This window comes from Lepidochelys kempii, chromosome 7 (assembly GCF_965140285.1).
Source record: "Lepidochelys kempii isolate rLepKem1 chromosome 7, rLepKem1.hap1, whole genome shotgun sequence".
Taxonomy (NCBI): Eukaryota; Metazoa; Chordata; order Testudines; family Cheloniidae; genus Lepidochelys; species Lepidochelys kempii.
In genome coordinates, this window is record NC_136386.1 from 52789368 (window position 1) to 52806878 (window position 17511).

The 17511-nt window shown below is 47.4% G+C and overlaps 1 protein-coding gene across 5 annotated transcripts in view; it reads right to left on the bottom strand.

The window, feature by feature from the left end:
• Positions 1 to 17511, bottom strand: part of PDLIM1 (PDZ and LIM domain 1) — a 92188-nt gene that overhangs the window by 11562 nt on the left and 63115 nt on the right. For 3 of the 5 annotated variants that reach the window (XM_073352760.2, XM_073352764.2, XM_073352763.2), the window contains exon 4: positions 1810 to 1880. In XM_073352760.2, the coding sequence (XP_073208861.1) occupies positions 1810 to 1880 (71 nt within the window). Of the gene's footprint in view, positions 1 to 1809; positions 1881 to 2135; positions 2333 to 17511 lie in introns of those variants that run through there. The other 2 variants (XM_073352765.2, XM_073352761.2) reach the window with 2 other exon arrangements.

Consider the following 17511-nt stretch of genomic DNA (forward strand, 5'->3'; position numbering starts at 1 on the left):
AAATTCCCAAGCAATTCTGAAATGAGTACTTCAAATCAGGTGTTCCTTTCACTAGAAGGATCCACCATATACAGATCAGCTCTATGGTAAAGCTTCTGGCTAATGCTGATTTTCCGGCCGAGCGCAAAGGGTATGTCTACACTGCAGTCAGGAGGCGTGACTGAGCGCATGGAGGCATGCCTGAGCTAGTTTTAATCTAGTTAGAAGGGGTATGCCTACATGAACTGCAGTCACACCTCCAGACTGCAATCCAGACCACCCAAAGTGTACAGTGTAGCAGGAGGAACTAGATGCTAATTCCCTCCCCTCACCCACCACCTGTCACCATAAGGCAGTTCTTTTGTAAAGATCTGAAAACCAAATATAGTGGTTACAGTTTCTCTGGCCAGACTCTGCATCACTCACACCAGTGTAAGTCTAGAGGAAACAAGCTAGGCTGGACAATTTCAATTACGTTCCTCTGGAATAACACTGGCACACGGATCCGGCCTCTTGAGTTCAGAGAAAGATGCTCTGGATGGGTGCTTGAGGCTGTACATTATAGATCACGTGGTGTTAGACAAACATGGTTCCAGCCCCACTTCGAAGTCTGAATCATTGAAAAACAAGCCGCAGGGCATAAGTCACTATTGTCTGGGGTTTGGACAGGCGAAGGCCTGATTAAAGCAGCCTTGCAGTAGCTGTTAATTCAATTCTGAAGGGACACCTGTTTGGTAAACAAAATCCTGGAAGGCTTTAGCAGCTATTTACAATCTCTGCCCACCATCTGCCACCTGCCCTCTTTCCACGGAGGGAGGGAGGGGGGAGTAACAGCCCCATGGGGCTCACTGACACCAGCCTCCTCTCAGGAGGGAAACAGAAGGCAAAAATAACCCTTGGGGGCAGGGAAGCCAAACATTGTCCTGCTGTTATCAGGGTGGCTATGAACTAGCATAAGCACTTATGGAGCTGTGTTTTCAGACTGGTATTAAAAGGTCTCAATTACTGCAGGCCCAAACAACTGTGACCACAACTGAAGTTCCCTGAACATCTCCCTTTTGACTGCACCTGCAAGTCAGGGATTTAGAGGACTCGCACCTAAAGCACAGGCATAAAACTGCAACTTTGAAAGCAGAGGCCAGTATCTTCAGATTGTGATGGCCTCTGTTCTGTGTTTGTGCAGCACCTAGCACCACAGTGTCCTGGTCCATGACTAGTGCTCCTAAGCACTACGGTAATACAGATAACACCAAAGGACTCTGACTTATTATCATCATTACCTCCATTTTACAGATGTGGAAACTGGAACATCCGGAGGTTAAGTGAGTGACTTGCTCAAGGTCACAGAGGAAGCCAGTGTCAGAGCCAAGAACAGAGCCCACCAGGTTCCTGGCTTCCAGCCCTGTGCTCACATCATCAGACATACTCGGGTTTGTTTCTAGCACTTCAGACTAGAAGCAGGCTAGTTTTTTTGGTGAAGTGTGAGTTACTTGGCAAGGGTCAGATGGAAACACAAACCCAACCCGTGGCTGTCCTGCTGGGACTGCTGTCGAGGTAGGGTACATTTTCAGACTTGCAATCTCAACCGTGTAACAGGTTGAGCAGAAGAGAAACAACTGCCCAGAGCTCTCTGCAATTCTTTAAAATCCAAAGAAAAGGGCAGTTTAATAAAAACTCTAAGCCTTGACATTGTCCCTGTAAGATTTCAAAGCTCTCTCTGAAAAGGGACTGCTCTTTCCTCCGTACCACACTGTACCCTTCCTGCACTACTTGCAAAGCCAGAAGAAAACACTAATTGTACAAAAGTGCTGATAATAAAGCATTGAGCACCTGTTTCGGTCAGAGGGTGATTTTAAGGGCTGGTATGTCATGCTGAACGCACGCTGAAACTGCGCTGGTCTCTAGCAAACAAAAACACACAATTGTTAATTTCACCCTTGCACCTTGCAGAACATTCCCTGCCCCCCACAAGCCATGCCCCCGGACCACATCCCATCTCACACCTGCTAGTTGCTCTCCTTCCACAAGCCTGAAAGAGAATTGTCCCATGTTAAAGAATGGATACACTCGCAATGAGTTTATGACAAAGCTCACTCCATGACAACAGACATCCCACCAAGGAGGGGGCAGGGAGAGAGAAGTGGGGAACTACTTACGGCTTGCTGGGGTCCTGGGCATCACCAGATGACTTAGACTCCACAGCACTGTTGAAGGTCTGGATGTTTTCTGAGGAGTACAGGCCTGCGGGGCTGTTGTACTGGGCAGTGATCACTTTGGGGGCAGTGCTGGAAGCGGTGGCAGCAGTGAATGGCATAGCACTCCGGTTGTGTGCGCTTCCTATGTGCCTTATTTCCTGCATGCAAGGGAGCAAAGGCAATGTCAGAAGTGTCTGACATGCAGGCGGGGAAGTGCCAGGGCAGCCCGATGAACATGCAGCACAAGGGCAGCTCTGCAGAACCAGAGAAGCACTCTCCCCAAATCCACCCAGCTGCGACCCTATAATGGGACAGAGCTCTCAGCAGACTGAGGATCTTCACACTATGAACATCCCTATCCCCAGCTGCTTGCGCTGCATGACAGCAAAAGAGTCCATAAAGCAGACATTAGGTTTCAGACACAACAGATCACTGGAAAGACGCGGCTGGGGCACACTTATCAGAGCTATTGTCTCGAGCTGTCGGCAGACTTCACTGGATCCACTGCATTCATTCTCAAGCTTTTTTATTTTTATTTTTTCATTAATGGAATGGTTTGGTTCTGGAGCACAAGTTGACACAACCGCTCTCTCACTGAGCCTTCTGTAAGCCAGCCCTGGGAGCAGGATTGTTCAGATTTATCATGGGGCTGGGCTTCCATTCAGATCAAATGTAGGCTGACATTTTCAAACATGACTAGTGGATTGGGGGGTGGGTGGGTGTCCAACCTCACATACCTTCAAGAGGCCTGATTTTCAGAGGATGGGTGCTCAGCACTATCCAAAAGTCAGGCCAGGTTAAAGTATCTCAAGTTGGGCACGGAAAAATTGAGGAATTCAAAAAATGACTAGCCACTTCTTAAAATATCCCCTCGTATTCTCACCGACATAAGGAGGAGAAATGGAAAGGCAAAAAAATTCTTGCATGTGGTTCCCGAGTAACAAATACCCATATGTTAGTTATCAAGACAGTGGATTTCACCTTCTACAAGGCTGTGTCCCCCATTTAATTCAGTCAGTCTTCCAATCTGAGCCTCCAATCAATTTGATCAAAAACTCCAGAACCAAAATTCCTTAGTATTTATTTAATCAAAATAAAGAATGGAAGGTTTTTGTTTTTTTAACTATTCCACTGTCATCTTGCCTTTCAATAGCACTTTTCATCCAAAGCACTTAATGCTGGGTAAGTCTGAACCTCATCTACAGGCCCAGCAATGAGGAGTACAGAGGTAAGCGACAGGACAAGACCACAAAGCTAACTGGTGCCAGGCCTGCCCATTCCCAGGCCCTCTGGACTAGCCATTAGTTTATGCTGCCTCAGGCAGATATTACCTGACAGTTAGAATCACTGGCTATAGAAAGTTGCTATTTAATAAGAAAGGGACAAAATTCTGAAGAAGAGATATGCTCAAGGAAGATTCTTCTGAAGAAGAGACTGCTGCAGCTACAAATGGAATTATTCACATATTGCTCTTGACATAAACACTGTTAAATGCTATGCAAGCTGGGACATGACGCCAGCTGGGCATATGAACATTAAGGCCTTGTCTACACTACGAAGTTTTGTTGGCAAAAGCTGCCTTTTGCTGACAAAACAGGGGAGGTGTACATGCTGCAAAGCTACTTTTGGCGGCAAAATTCTGCTGTTTTGCCGACAAAATAAAACCACCTGAACGAGAGGCATAGAGCTTTTTGTGGCAAACTTTAAGCATCATAGCGTCAGTGTAGACGCTGCTGTTTGTTTTGTCGACATGATGGGCTTCCACCAGTATCCCACAATGCCCGTCATGACTGCTCTGCTCACTGTTTTGATCTCTGCTGCCCTGCAGTCATGCACCCCTCCCCTTACAAAGCTCTGGGCAGTGTCTGACAGCATCTGACAGCCAGCTGCTGTTATGCTCCGGGAACAAAGAGCAAATCATTAACATGGAATGTTCCTGTTCTGCCCTGCGCTAGGATACAGTGGCAGGCAGACTGCTGCTGCGGGGAGTGTGTATGTGGGGGTGTGGGGGACGGACGGGGGACGACAACTGCTATGTTGCTTTGACATTCTTCAGCACGGAGAGCTCACAGAGCTGCTGAGGATGTCACTCCCGGCAGCTGAGGCGGCTGTGGGAGAACTCGGAGAGAATCACAGAACCATAGGCAGGGCAGGCGGGCTGCTTCAGGAGTGACTGCTGGGCTGAGCAGAGCCAGGGCGGGGCGGGGGCCGGTGTCCCCCTCCCTGCCTCAGGATAGGTCGGTCAGCCTACTGTCTCCCCCACCCCAGACACACAACTCTCCTCTCCCTCCCTGCACACACTTCAGCTGAAAAGGGGCTGACAATCTAGTAGGATGCCCATGGAAGGATAGGACTGAGAAACCTGCATCATGTGACGCTGTACCTGCCCCATGAAGCACTGCAAAAACTCTTCCCAAAACACCCTGCAGCCAGTTGCACAGTGGGATAACTACCCACAGTACACTGCTCTGTGTTGATGCAAGAGCTGCTAGTGTGGATGTGCTCTGATGATACAAGGAGCTAGTGTGGACATGCAACAGCGGTTAAATTAAAGCAACATACCTTTTGCCGACAAAACTTTGTAGTGTAGACAAGGCCTAAAATGAATTACTTGTTTCTGTCAGGGCTTATCTAAATGAATACTCAGTTCACAGTATGCTGGGGTGTAAATCTACCCCCCGTTAGCCTGCTCAGCACTAAGGCTTGGTCTATGCGTAAAAGTTCTGTCTGCATATCTATGCTGGTCAGGGGTGTGAAAAAAACAGACCCTGGACTGACCAAGAGACCCTGACAAATCCCTGGTGTAGAGAGTTATGTCAACAGAAGAGGGCTTGTCAATGTCATTCTGAGAGATGATGGTCCTACACTTGCAGAAAAACTCCTTGTCAGTGTAAGCAGGCTGTGTCTACACTAGCCGGCTATGCTGGCATATGCTCTGTCATGCAAACACAGCCTATGTGTCCACATGGACCCTGCTGCACACTCACAATTCCCCAGTGCACTTTGGCCTGCTCCTATTTCAAAGCAGAGCAGATCGAAGTGCACCAGGGAATGGTCAGTGTGGGACAGCAGGGCCCACATGGACGGTGCATGGCAACTAGTGCAAGAAGCGCTGGTTGAGACCAGCACTCAGAAGGATAGCATCAGGCTTGAGCAAAATATGCAGCGGGTACGGCAGGAGCTCACTAGAGCTGGGAGAATAGTGGGACGAAGTTTTCACAAAAATCCTCCTTTTTCTGTTGAAATTTCAATGAAAACTGCAGTGGAAATGATGAATTTCAACCTGCTCTAGATCTTTCAAATTTGTGATGAACCCTGTTCTATTGTTAAGGGTCTCAGGCCCAAGTGACACAATAGTAACCAGAGGCCTCATCACCACCTTAGCTTCCTGGGTCTACAGTCCCCTGCCCCAGTTAACACAGAACTCCTTCTGTACATCTCAGAACCCTAAAGCAATGCTACCGGAGGTTCTGTTTGACCGTACAGAATAAACCACCCTTTGTTTCAAAAGGACAAACAAATTCCCCACAAAATGTTCATTTTAATGTTTGATAACATTTCTAGATTTCCTTAGCCAGCTGGCTGCTGTTCCCAAAATGACAGAGTCCATTGGAAATGCTCCCGTTCATGAGTTTCAAGTACTTAGAAACCAATGAGGTAGCTAGAGCCAGTCACGTGTGGGCTAGAAAGAGGGGCTTTCACATGTCATCTCCAATTGGAGTGCCTGGGCATTAGCTTTCCCACACACTGATGAAAGACCGACCCATACAATAAGAAGTTAATGTCTCATTTACCCAGCAGCATTCAAGCCTTTTGTTGAAGTCTTATTTGAAGCACAATGATGACACTGCTCTTCTGCCCATAAAGATAGTCTTTCCCATGGCAGAGACTGTGTATGGTAGCAAGAAATGAGAGTGACCACTCTGTCAATTACCCAAGGGAAGAATCAATATTCTTACCCCAGGAAAGAATTGGCCCAATGCAATTATTAAAACTCCCATTAAGAGGATGCAAGTAGAAAGCTGTCTCAGACATATGTATAATAATACTCCTAGGGGGATTCTGCAGGACTGTGCACCCGCAGAAAATGCCCCCCACAGCTTTCCTGTGTTTCCCTGCAGAAAACGGCATGAAAAAAAAAAAGGGAAGCCGTACTGGGGGGGAAGTGGGAAGAAGGCCGGGGGGGCGACCATAGGCGCAGTTTTTTGGGGGGGGATTGCTCCCTCCAAACAGAGGTGAGGCATGGGGGGCACACAGGGTTACATGCCACTGCCCCCCTCGTTCTGCAAGTGCAGAGCTGCCCTGCTGAAGAAGGCTTCGTCTGGCCTCCGCTCACTCTGCAGCTGAACGCCACCTTAGAATCATAGAATATCAGGGTTGGAAGGGACCCCAGAAGGTCATCTAGTCCAACCCCCTGCTCGAAGCAGGACCAATTCCCAGTTAAATCATCCCTGCCAGGGCTTTGTCAAGCCTGACCTTAAAAACCTCTAAGGAAGGAGATTCTACCACCTCCCTAGGTAACGCATTCCAGTGTTTCACCACCCTCTTAGTGAAAAAGTTTTTCCTAAAACTTCTGGACACCTTCTGGGTCCTAGTGACAGTCATGCTGTGCAACAGTGAGTGCCTGCAGTGGGGCTGGGGGAAATGAGGGAAGGGGGGGCGAGGGGGTGGAGGGGAATGTGGTGGGTGGGGAGGGGATAGAGAATGGAAGGGGATAGGGTAATCGGGAGTCTGGCATGCAGTGTCCCCTCAGCAGCAGCTGGGGCTCCCCCATTAAACAGGCCCATTGAACCCTCACCTTGACAAGCCCTACCTCCCTACACCTGTACCCCTCTGATGAGCTCCCAACACCCAAACCCCCGCCCCACTGATCCCCAACCAGCTGCACCTGGACCCCCACCCCATCAGGCCCCACTCTCCCAGCACCCAGACCCTCCGACTACGTCCCCCACACCCAGCCCCCCCCGCCAAGCCCCATCTCCCCACACCCATCCCCCCCCTGAGCCCCAACCACCTTCACCTGGATCCCCTGCAGAGTCCCATTGCCCCTGCACCCGGAACCCCCCAACGAGCCACTGTGCATCCAGATCCTCCACTGAGCCGCCCACACCCAGACTGCCCCACACAGAAACCTCTCACCCCGTGCCTGGATCCCCCCACACTAAGCCCCTCCACACTTCGATCCTGCTGAGCTGAGCCTGCCCACCCACCCACACCTGGTGCACCTGGCACGGAGAAGCAGGGCCCCGGGGTGTTTCTGTGGCACGCCCAGGCCTTGCACTGTGTCAAGGGCAGGTGCAGCCTCACTGCCAAGCCCCTACACGGGGGAAGGTGGGGTCTGCAGGGTGATCTCCCACCTCAGTGCAGCCGGTGGCCTGTGCTCCCCACTGCCATGCTGGAGCCACATTTATTTACTGACAAATAAAATTAACAGAATTTTAAAATAATGGACATAATTTTTAATTTTTTGGTGCAGAATTCCCTCAGGAGTAATAATAATTTGCTTAGTGAAAGCCAGAGTCTGATGTATAGGCTTTATGCTCAAGAGAGTTACACGGCTAGCTCAAATGAGCTCAAGATTTAGGTTGTGTCAGATTCTGCAAGAAGAGAAACGTTTAAATTTTTAGCAAAAATTATGAAAAGTTAAGTTTTCTTTTTGTTTTTAATAGGGTTGTGTTTTGTTTTTCAATTAGCTATTCATTTCTCTGTACTGTGGATAGACCAAATACTGCAATGTTAGGATATAGACATTCAGGCCTGTCTGTAAAGGCCTATACTCTAAGAATTTAGGTGTATTCTTATCACTTAGCTAATTATAGAGGTATAAAAGAAAGAATCAAAATCACTATCTGCCGGTGTAAGGTCCTTTTCTTACTGTGACAGTCTGAGGCCCTGTGCTTAGGCTAAGATCTTTGGCTAAGCAGCAGAGGCAGCCATAAGCTGGGAAGTGACCGGTCACATCCTCACATTCCAAACTAGTCACATTGAAATAAGGTGCTATTGGGCTGGTAGGAATACAATCCTGTCCTGATAATGCCTATCACCTCCAGAGAAAGGGAAGTGCCTAGAAGATGTAAAAGGAAGCTTAGTTTGATAGCATCCTGTCTGACAAGAACTCGCTTATCAATAGCTGGGATGTGAAATCCTCATTTCTTTGTTGTTCTATCACTGTAGTCCCCATTTCCCTATTGTTTGTCTGCATAATCTCTGTCTGGTTCTGTGATTGTTTCTGTCTGCTGTATAATTAATTTTGCTGGGTGTAAACTAATTAAGGTGGTAGGATATAATTGGTTACATAATCATGTTACAATATGCTAGGATTGGTTAGTTAAATTTCAGCAAAAGGATTGGTTAAGGTATAGCAAAGCAGAACTCAAGTTTTACTATATAGTCTGCAGTCAATCAGGAAGTGTGTGGGTGGGGGGGGAAATGGGAACAGGGAATGGGGGTGAGGAATTGGAATCATGTTTTGCTAAGGCGGGCGGAATGGGGACAGGGACACAGGTGTAAGGCTCTGTGGTGTCAGAGCTGGGAAGGGGGACACTAAGGAAGGAAACTGGAATCATGTTTGCTGGAAGTTCACCTCAGTAAACATCGAATTGTTTGCACCTTTGGACTTCGGGTATTGTTGCTTGCTCTCTGTTCATGCAAGAAGGACCAGGGAAGTGAGTGGGTGAAGGAATAAGCCCCCTAACATGCAGCACTGAAGATAAATGCACTGTGAACAAAAAGTGGAACCATCAAGTCTATTTTTCTTGTCCGAGCAGAGAGAGGGGAAAAAGAAAATGGCCTAAGAGGTGACTGCAGTAACACACAACCATGATGCAAGACTAAAGCTTTAAAAGTTGGGGCAGAGAAGGCAGATGTATACAGGAAGAGTGGAAAGTCAGGACTTCATGGAGAAGGCAGGAGAGGGAGTCAAGGATGAGGCTGGAAGCTGCAGGGCAGTTGTTGACTACAGGGGGGGGGGGGGAGGGGGGGGGTTTAGTTTGATACAGTGGCTGCACAGGACACACCAAACTGTACACAGATGGAAAGGACGGGGGACGGAGAAATATTTGAGAGGCATCAGCAAAGAGGTGGTGAGTAGTTGATGAGATCAACTATGGAAAATATATAGAAAGAGGAGAGCAGGGAAACTGAGTACAGCAGGAATGGCCCTAGTAATTTTGCCGACCAGGGTGAGAAACATTTTCGGTGCTGTGCCCACTCCGAATTGGAATGGAAGGGGGGGAAAAGCTGAGCAGCAGAGCAATTCTGCACCCCATGAAAGTTGGCACCTCGGACAACTGCCCTGCTTGCCCGCCTCCCTGGGAGTCACAGAGGGAGATGTGATTGCAGTACATTAGGGAGAAGCTTCAGTACTGCTCACTTGTTTTAGCCAGGCGTTCTGTTGCACTGTCCTACCTTGGTTTTTTGTTTTTAACTTCATCTGCAGAGGTAGACTAGCGCTTTCATGTAGTGAACTCAAAATATAGGCAAAAAGAAAAGGAGTACTTGTGGCACCTTAGAGACTAACCAATTTATTTGAGCATAAGTTTTCGTGAGCTACAGCTCACTTCATCGGATGCATACTGTGGAAAATACAGAAGATGTTTGTTTTTATACACACAAATCATGAAAAAATGGGTGTTTATCACTACAAAAGGTTTTCTCTTCCCCCACCCACTCTCCTTACAATGTGTGATAATCAAGGTGGGCCATTTCCACCCCAAATCCAGGTTCCCCCCCCCACCCCAAACAAACCCACTCTCCTGTTGGTAATAGCTTATCTAAAGTGATCACTCTCCTTACAATGACAGGTTTCAGAGTTGGTCTGTATTCGCAAAAAGAAAATGCATCCGATGAAGTGAGCTGTAGCTCACGAAAGCATACGCTCATATAAATTGGTTAGTCTCTAAGGTGCCACAAGTACTCCTTTTCTTTCTCCTTACAATGTGTATGATAATCAAGGTGGGCCATTTCCAGCACAAATCCAGGGTTTAACAAGAACGTCTGAGTAAGGGTGTGTGTTGGGAAAACAAGGGGAAATAGGTTACCTTGCATAATGACTTAGTCACTCCCAGTCTCTATTCAAGCCTAAGTTAATTGTATCCAATTTGCAAATGAATTCCAATTCAGCAGTCTCTCACTGGAGTCTGGATTTGAAGTTTTGCTGTTGTAATATTGCAACTTTCATGTCTGTAATCGCGTGACCAGAGAGATTGAAGTGTTCTCTGACTGGTTTATGAATATTATAATTCTTGACATCTGATTTGTGTCCATTTATTCTTTTACGTAGAGACTGTCCAGTTTGACCAATGTACATGGCAGAGGGGCATTGCTGGAACATGATGGCATATATCACATTGGTAGATGTGCAGGTGAACGAGCCTCTGATAGTGTGGCTGATGTTATTAGGCCCTGTGATGGTGTTCCCTGAAAAGATACGTGGGCACAGTTGGCAACGGGCTTTGTTTCAAGGATAGGTTCCTGGGTTAGTGGTTCTGTTGTGTGGTATGTGGTTGCTGGTGAGTATTTGCATCAGGTTGGGGGGCTAGCTGTAGGCAAGGACTGGCCTGTCTCCCAAGATTTGTGAGAGTGTTGGGTCATCCTTCAGGATAGGTTGTAAATCCTTAATAATGCGTTGGAGGGGTTTTAGTTGGGGGCTGAAGGTGACGGCTAGTGGCGTTCTGTTATTTTCTTTGTTAGGCCTGTCCTGTAGTAGGAAACGGCCCACCTTGATCATCATACACATTGTAAGGAGAGTGATCACTTTACATAAGCTATTACCAGCAGGAGAGTGGGGTGGGGGAAGAGAAAACCTTTTGTAGTGATAAACACCCATTTTTTCATGATTTGTGTGTATAAAAACAAACATCTTCTGTATTTTCCACAGTATGCATCTGATGAAGAGCTGTAGCTCATGAAAGCTTATGCTCATATAAATTGGTTAGTCTCTAAGGTGCGACAAGTACTCCTTTTCTTTTTGCGAATACAGACTAACACGGCTGCTACTCTGAAACCTGTCAAGATATAGGATATCAGTACCTCATTTGTCCTGGCAAAGGTGTTTGGCTCAGTTGCCAACTCTTGCAATATTTGGCATTTTTCTTAAAGCTCCAGCTCCTGTAGTCGTGTGATCACACAAGAATCACAGCTTTCATTTTAAAAAAAAAAGTAAGTTTCTAGCCTTCATGGTTTCAGAGGAAAGTTTGAAAAGGTGGCTCCTAAAGGCTCAAACATATGATGATGAATAAAAAGAACCCAAAATATATTCCTTTTTGAGGGGGTGGTTCATGTTTTTTGAACACTTGGGGTTTGCAATACTTTAAAAGTTACTGAGTTTACAAGAGTGTTATAACAAGGTAGGGTGGGGAAGACAGCACTAAATAACTGGCTCTTGGGCATTATGTGTTTTAATACCAGTTCATTACACCAAGGAAAAGCAGATGGCAAAATAGAAGGAAATGCTCCGGTCCAGTCCAGGAAAGGAACTTCCCCAGCATGTTAGTTCTTTCTTGATTACATTTCCTTTCCCAGCATCTCGTTAATGAGAAACGTGACTAATATCAGCTCTTTCCTGGGACACTTGTACTACCTGGAGGCAGATCCTGCAGCATTCTGCTCCACCCATCCTGTGTGACCGCGTTGGCTCACTTTCCTGGCTACCATCTGGTGACCCCAGGAAGCAGTGGGTTTGGTGGTGTTTAGCTTTCTTGGCAGGTTTGCTTTGGAGGGTGACCAAACAGCAAACACTGAAGCCTCAGAGTGGGATTGTCAGAAGTACCTAAGGGCTTGTCTATACCGGGAAAACATTCCAGTGTAATCATACTAGTATAGGTAAACTGGTACAAACCCTCAGTGGACATTCTTATTGTGGAATAAGAGTGGCTTTTTTCCAGCATAGGACTGGTCTATAGCAGGAGTTACTCTGGAATAGCTATTGTGCTTTAAATTCACACGCTATATTAATCCAAATTAATTCTCAAGATTAGATAAACCCTTAGTTTGAACCCTTTCCCTATGTGATACAAGCTAACCTGAAACAGCCCCTCATCCTGGAGGAAAAGCATCTATAGGGGGAGTTATATCAGTATAACTAAAGCAGTTTAAATTCACTCTTACTGATGGCAAAGAGTCCTGTGGCACCCTATAGACTAATGCATCCAAGGAAGTGGGTATTCACCCACGAAAGCTTATACTCCAATACGTCTGTTAGTCTGTAAGGTGCCACAGGACTCTTTGCCGCTTTTATAGGTCCAAACTAACACGGCTACCCCTCTGATACTTGACTCCTTACTGATAAAATTTACCACCCCATAGACAATCTTTCAGTGGCTTGGGAGCACAAATTCCACTGACTTTCAATGGAAGCTGTATCCTCAACTCCCTTAGGTGCTTCTGAAAAACCTCCCTTGATGAAAAGAAAAATAAAGCCCAAGTTTCTTCCAATTTGGAGAATGCAATGGAGGCCTGGACTGAGAGCCTGATCTGGAACCACAGCTTGTTATCAGCTGCTATAAGGTGGCAGGCACAAATTGTCAGTTGATGAACAACAGCTATCAAGTACCTGAGTTTTAGCTGTACCTGGGGAAGGAATCTTCTTTTAAGGAGAAGGGTGCACGGAAGAAAGGAGAGAAACTGGTTTACATGCTTATGAGAAAGAAGAACTGACAGCACTTTCTACTGATAGGCTCTGTGTGGGCAAGGTGTCATGCAAACACTCGCACCCCTCCACCCCAAGACAACCCAAGCACACAGCTATACCAATCCGTTTCAGTCCTGACCACCAGCAGCACCCCCTACAAAATCCCACCCCTCCACATAGCTCTGCCAATGCACTCTGGCCTGGACAGGTAGCTCCCTTGCCCAGCTATTCCAGTCCTGTCCCCAGCCTAAAAAGAGTTCCTAAACTGCAGACAGACAATTATATCAAATTGGACATTCCTTCTCTGTGGAGTCAGGACTTGACCCCTAATCCAGCTCCAGAATCTACAGCCCTCTTACCACTTGGGCACAAAGAGAAAGTCTGTGGCAGCTAATGGTAGCAGCATAGCAGGGGCCTTACTGCCTCTGTGAGCCAGCACTACTAGAGTGCAGCATCCCCCCTTCACATCCCTACAAAGCCAGTCCACTGTACCAGCACATCACCCTGTTTTAACCATGCACTACGACCCTAACCTCGAACATGGCCTGCTATTTCATCCCTAGGTCTCGAGAGGGTTCCTTCAATGCACCCCACACTCATAGAATATCAGGGTTGGAAGGGACCCCAGAAGGTCATCTAGTCCAACCCCCCTGCTCAAAGCAGGACCAATCCCCAACTAAACCATCCCAGCCAGGGCTTTGTCAAGCCTGACCTTAAAAACCTCTAAGGAAGGAGATTCCACCACCTCCCTAGGTAACGCATTCCAGTGCTTCACCACCCTCCTAGTGAAAAAGTTTTTCCTAATATCCAACCTAAACCTCCCCCACTGCAACTTGAGACCCTTACTCCTTGTTCTGTCACCTGCTACCACTGAGAACAGACTAGATCCATCCTCTTTGGAACCCCCTTTCAGGTAGTTGAAAGCAGCTATCAAATCCCCTCTCATTCTTCTCTTCTGCAGGCTAAACAATCCCAGTTCCCGCAGCCTCTCCTCATAAGTCATGTGTTCCAGCCCCCTCATCATTTTTGTTGCCCTCTGCTGGACTCTTTCCAATTTGTCCACATCCTTCTTGTAGTGTGGGGCCCAAAACTGGACACAGTACTCCAGATGAGGCCTCACCAATATCGAATAGAGGGGAATGATTATGTCCCTTGATCTGCTGGCAATGGCCCTACTTATACAGCCCAAAATGCCATTAGCTTTCTTGGCAATAAGGGCACACTGTTGACTCATATCCAGCTTCTCGTCCACTGTCACCCCTAGGTCCTTTTCTGCAGAACTGCTGCCTAGCCATTCAGTCCCTAGTCTGTAGCGGTGCATGGGATTCTTCCATCTTAAGTGCAGGAGTCTGCACTTGTCTTTGTTGAACCTCATCAGATTTCTTTTGGCCCAATCCTCTAATTTGCCTTGGGCCCTCTTTATCCTATCCCTACCCTCCAGCGTATCCTACCACTCCTCCCAGTTTAGTGTTGTCTGCAAACTTGCTGAGGGTGCAGTCCACGCCATCCTCCAGATCATTAACGAAGATATTGAACAAAACCGGCCCCAAGACTGACCCTTGGGGCACTCTGCTTGATACCGGCTGCCAACTAGACATGGAGCCATTAATCACTACCCACTAAGCCCGATGATCTAGCCAGCTTTCTATCCACCTTATAGTCCATTCATCCAGCCCATACTTTAACTTGCTGGCGAGAATATTGTGGGAGACCATATCAAAAGCTTTGCTAAAGTCAAGGAACAACATGTCCACTGCTTTCCCCTCATCCACAGAGCCAGTTATCTCATCATAGCAGGCAATTAGATTAGTCAGGCATGACTTGCCCTTGGTGAATCCATGCTGACTGTTCCTGATCACTTTCCTCTCCTCTAAGTGCTTCAGGATTGATTCCTTGAGGACCTGCTCCATGATTTTTCCAGAGACTGAGGTGAGGCTGACTGGCCTGTAGTTCCCTGGAGGGAGGGATAGCTCAGTGGTTTGAGCATTGGCCTGCTAAACCCAGGGTTGTGAGTTCAATCCTTGAGGGGCCCATTTAGGGATCAGGAGGCAAAAATTGGGGATTGGTTCTGCTTTGAGCAGGGGGTTGGACTAGATGACCTCCTGAGGTCCCTGCTAACCCTGATATTCTATGATTCTATGATCCCCCTTCTTCCCTTTTTTAAAGATGGGTACTACATTAGCCTTTTTCCAGTCATCCAGGACCTCCCCCGATCGCCATGAGTTTTCACAGATAATGGCCAATGGCTCTGCAATCACATCCGCCAACTCCTTTAGCACTCTCGGATGCAGCGCATCAGGCTCCATGGACTTGTGCTTGACCAGCTTTTCTAAATAGTCCCAAACCACTTCTTTCTCCACAGAGGGTTGGTCACCTCCTCCCCATGCTCCGCTGCTCAATGCAGTAGTCTGGGAGCTGACCTTGTTTGTGAAGATAGAGGCAAAAAAAGCATTGAGTACATTAGCTTTTTCCACATCCTCTGTCACTAGGTTGCCTCCTTCATTCAGTAAGGGGCCCACACTTTCCTTGACTTTCTTCTTGTTGCTAACATACCTGAAGAAACCCTTCTTGTTACTCTTAATATCACTTGCTAGCTGCAACTCCAAGTGTGATTTGGACTTCCTGATTTCACTCCTGCATCCCCAAGCAATATTTTTATACTCTTCCCTGGTCATTTGTCCAATCTTCCACTTCTTGTAAGCTTCTTTTTTGTGTTTAAGATCAGCAAGCATTTCACTGTTAAGCCAAGCTGGTTGCCTGCCATATTTACTATTCTTTCTACACATCGGGATGGTTTGTCCCTGTAACCTCAATAAGGATTCTTTAAAATACAGCCAGCTCTCCTGGACTCCTTTCCCCCTCATGTTATTCTCCCAGGGGATCCTGCCCATCAGTTCTCTGAGGTTGTCAAAGTCTGCTTTTCTGAAGTCCAGGGTTCGTATTCTGCTGCTCTGCTTTCTTCCCTGTGTCAGGATCCTGAACTTGACCATCTCATGGTCACTGCCTCTCAGGTTCCCATCCACTTTTGCTTCCCCTACTAATTCTTCCCGGTTTGTGAGCAGCAAGTCAAGAAGAGCTCTGCCTCTAGTTGGTGCCTCCAGCACTTGCACCAGGAAATTGCACTGACCAGCTATTCTAGGTCCTGATCTTTCCTGAGCAGAGATCACCAATCACAATTCATGGTGCCAGATTTTATGACAATCTGCCTTGTGGAAAAAGTCTTTAAGCCCAGAACAGAAAGACAATCAGCGTTTCCTACTTTTGGCAGAAGGCAGCATGGCAGAGAAAACAGAGGGGGAAAACAAAGGGAGTTTCCTCCCACTCTACTCAGAGCTGAACAAAATCAAAGCGGCAGCTGCGAGCTCCCTCACAATCACTGCTTGTCGCCACCAGTAGGCATGGTGCTGAGACAGCTGCTTCCCCTGAAGGGGGGCTCTTGCGTCAGTATGCCCCGAAGACAGCCACAGCCACTACTGGCTGTCACTGGCTAGGGAGATCAGGCACTTCCCATGATCTTTACCAGAGATATTGTGAAGGCCAAGACTATAACAGGGTTCAAAAAAGAACTAGATAAGTTCATGGAGGATAGGTCCATCAATGGCTATTAGCTAGGATAGGCAGGGATGGCGTCCCTAGTCTCTGTTTGCCAGAAGTTGGAATGGGCGACAGGGGATGGATCACTTGATGATTACCTGTTCTGTTCATTCCCTCTGGGACACCTGGCATTGGCCATTGTCAGAAGACAGGATACTGGGCTAGGTGGAACTTTGGTCTGAGCCAGTAGGGCCGTTCTTATGCAACTTCACAGTGAAGCCACTCAGACAGTGCTAAGTGCTCAGAGTGTGAGCCAGGCTGATCAGCTTGCTTCACTGGAGTCACACCAGGGAGGAATGTGGTCTGGTGCACATTAGTTATTAGTGAAAAACCAGAACTTTCCGTCCAATATCGGGTGATCCCAGCAAATCAAAAGGTCCCCCCTTATGCCCCGCACTCTTAACATGCTGGGAATGAATAGCCAACGCTATTCACGGGAGCTCCTGCATGATCCTAGGAAGAACTGGGCCTGCAACACATTCAAGTATATTAGAGTCTGACCGGGCCTTTTTGGTTTTGTAGCAGCGGTGAACAGCAGTGACCTCATCACCACAAGGAACAGGAAATTCTGAGGGGTTATGTCACACAGGGAAAATAAAGGGATCGAGGAGCAGGATTCTTCTTCCCTACAGTCAAAGCTTCCATTCTCCCCCCTTCTTCCATTCCTGCCTCGCCCCCACTCTCCTTTCCAAGTGAAGCCAAAAGCTGTACTAGGAGGGACAAGGTTCCTTGCTACCCCCCTCCTTCAGCAGCACTCAAAGAGATACCGCTGCCTCCCCTCTGTGCTCTTGGGGGGCAGGTGTGCTGCCCCATGCAAGGCAGTGCTACAGCAAGGAAGCTGCTGAAATCCCATTTCAGGTCTCACTGAAACCAAACTTCTCAGCTTAAACCCATCACTCCCAGCACACAATCACACACAGTGCTAGCTTTGCGCCTGTGCCTTTAAGAGCACAGTTTACAGAAGCATGTTTAAGCCAAAGATTTAGCAACTTCAAAAACAAAGGTACTGCAGCCAACTCTTTCATTGATCCCCAGTGCACCATCTGTCTGAGCTCCCATCTCTCTTGGGGATCCATGGAATGTGTCACGGCTATTGGGGATTAGAGTGTCTTC